This window comes from Portunus trituberculatus, chromosome 2 (genome assembly GCF_017591435.1).
Source record: "Portunus trituberculatus isolate SZX2019 chromosome 2, ASM1759143v1, whole genome shotgun sequence".
Lineage (NCBI taxonomy): Eukaryota > Metazoa > Arthropoda > Malacostraca > Decapoda > Portunidae > Portunus > Portunus trituberculatus.
This window is the reverse complement of record NC_059256.1, coordinates 10,780,192-10,782,691: the sequence shown is the minus strand read 5'-3', so window position 1 is coordinate 10,782,691 and position 2,500 is coordinate 10,780,192. Positions and strand designations below refer to the sequence as shown.

The window sequence follows — 2,500 nt, the reverse complement described above, 5'->3', positions numbered from 1 at the left end:
TTGAAGTGACGCGGGTTTTTAAAGGCTCTAGTTGAAATGACACGTGTTTTTAAAGGCTCTAGTTGAAGTGACACAGGTTTTAAGGGTGTTTCTGTGGTTGTAGTGACATGTTAACAAGTTTCCTGCATTGCCAACAGGACAAATACTCTTTAGAACTGGGCTAATGGTCTGTGTTTGGCCTTTGAAATGGTCACAGTGAGGGAGGCGAGCGTTTCTCAGTATGGCGCTCATTATAGTGGTGGTGGTGGTGGTGGTAGTAGAAGTAGTAGTGGTGTTGGTGGTGGGAGTCGTAGTCGTGGTAGTAGTAGTAGTATTGTAATTACTATTGTTTATATTGTTACTTCTACTACTGCTACTACTACTACTACTACAAATAATCATGCTTGTGAAATTACTACTATTACTACTACTATACTAAAACCCATCCGTACCTACACATAGGGCGTTGGCCATGTCTGCCGTGAGACTATGCCAAATCTCCAATAAAAACAAACTACTCACTGTCCTGTAGTCATAGCATTATAAAAAATAACGTTCTCAGAACATTCAGAAACCTTAATTAAGTGGTAGATGATGTAAATAATTGTCATATACGAAAATAAATTAAGCTAGTTCATATACATGGACGGTGATGTGTCATATCAGGTCAGGCGACGCTGCCACTCACGACCCAGGTGGAATTTCCCGGGGAGGTTGGGGGGGTGAGTCAGGTCGCCACGCACGTGTCGCTTCACTCCTCCTCTGGTCACTACCATGGAAGGACCCCCTGACGCTTCCCCGTCATACACTGTCTTGCAGCCAGACCAAGGAATTCATATTCCGCCTTAATAGATATTTCTTGTAAGAGAAAGCAAATCTGGCAACACTCTTACCTTTAACTCAAGCAAGGAACCACTCAATATATTACTCGCATGTGCACTTATTTGACAAACATGTAAATTACTTGTCTCATTTTCATGTATATAACCAGAGTCTTTATTGCATTTAATGTACTATATAGCTGCATAGGTATTTGGGTCTCTTCTGACTTCTTTTAATGAAGTAGAGAACGATCATCACTCCGTTTTTTTTTAAGAAGGTACTGGTATAGCAGTGGCAACGTCACACCCAAGAGGACCCACACCTTGTGGGTAGCTACGGATGAGTTCTAGTATACTACTACTATTACTACTACTACTACTACTACTACTACTACTACTACTACTATTACTACTACTACTACTATTACTACAACTACTATTATTACTACCACAATGAGAGAGAGAGAGAGAGAGAGAGAGAGAGAGAGAGTAACCTTGTGGGCTGCTTGTGTAGTAGACCAAAGATGGAGGGGCGGGGATGGCGGGGGGGCAGCGGGCCAGGAGGGAGGACAGGCGCTCCCTCACCTCACCCACCCACGAATCCTGCAATGTTAAGACAAGTTAAGACAAAGTTAGCTTAGGACAAGTTAGCTTAGAAAATTGAGTTAGACACATTAATTAGTGTCAATAAAGAAGCAAAGTTTAGTTGAGAGAAATTAAGTTAAGTTTTTGTCAAGTTACGATTAAGAATACCTAAAACACACACACACACACACACACACACACACACACACACACACACACACACACACACACACACATCACCACCACCACCAACACACCACCACTCTTAAACCACTACCACCACCACCAGTAACACCACTCATTTCCCCTTTGACACCCCACACACCACCACCACGACCCCCTCACACACACACACACACACGCACACCCCCCACACACACACACGGCCCTCTAACCTGGAAGACATTTGAGAAGGATGGGTGGGAGGGCGGGTCCAGCACATAAGGCAGGGCGTAGAATGGCAGAAGGTCTTGAGCTGTTCCTAATCTCGCTGGGCAGGACTCCAGGAACCTTCTGAACACTGCCATGGCCGCGGGGTGATCCTGAAGAAGGCGCAGAAGGGGTAGAGGAGGCAAGTTGGGGTATATTAGGTTGAGAGAGAGAGAGAGAGAGAAAAAAAAACAACTACTTTATTCCAAATCTTAATGTTAAGCTAAGTAACGCTAAGTCGACTTAAGATACAAAACAGTAGAGTATGCCCTAAAACCCCCATTTTCTATATCACATTTTCTATTTTTCAGGCCCACTTAGCTGTTTCCTCTATGACTGTCAACATAGAATAGATCAGCGTAGGTTTGGCGCTTCACTGCATTGTTTGAGGCAGCGACGGAGTGGGAAGTAGGGAATAGCAGCGCATGGACCTTCTGACCTTCTGCCCTTCTGCTTTTCCTTGCCATTACCTCACACAGAAGCTGGCTATTTATTGAAGCTCCAGCCAAGAGGTCATAAAATGTTCACGTGCTTACCATCAGTCTTATCTTAGAGAGTGTCACAACGGCTGTTTTGATCTTAGAGAGGGTCACAACGGCTGATTTGATCTTAGAGAGGGTCACAACGGCTGTTTTGATCTTAGAGAGTGTCACAACGGCTGATTTGATCTTAGAGAGGGTCACAAC

General features: G+C 44.2%; 1 protein-coding gene across 1 annotated transcript in view; it reads right to left on the bottom strand.

Annotated features, from left to right (window-relative positions):
• LOC123506885 (lisH domain-containing protein ARMC9-like) overlaps positions 1 to 2,500 on the bottom strand; it is a 24,261-nt gene that overhangs the window by 18,743 nt on the left and 3,018 nt on the right. Inside the window, 2 exon segments of the mRNA XM_045259261.1 lie at positions 1,295 to 1,403; positions 1,781 to 1,927. Coding sequence (XP_045115196.1) covers positions 1,295 to 1,403; positions 1,781 to 1,927 — 256 coding nt within the window.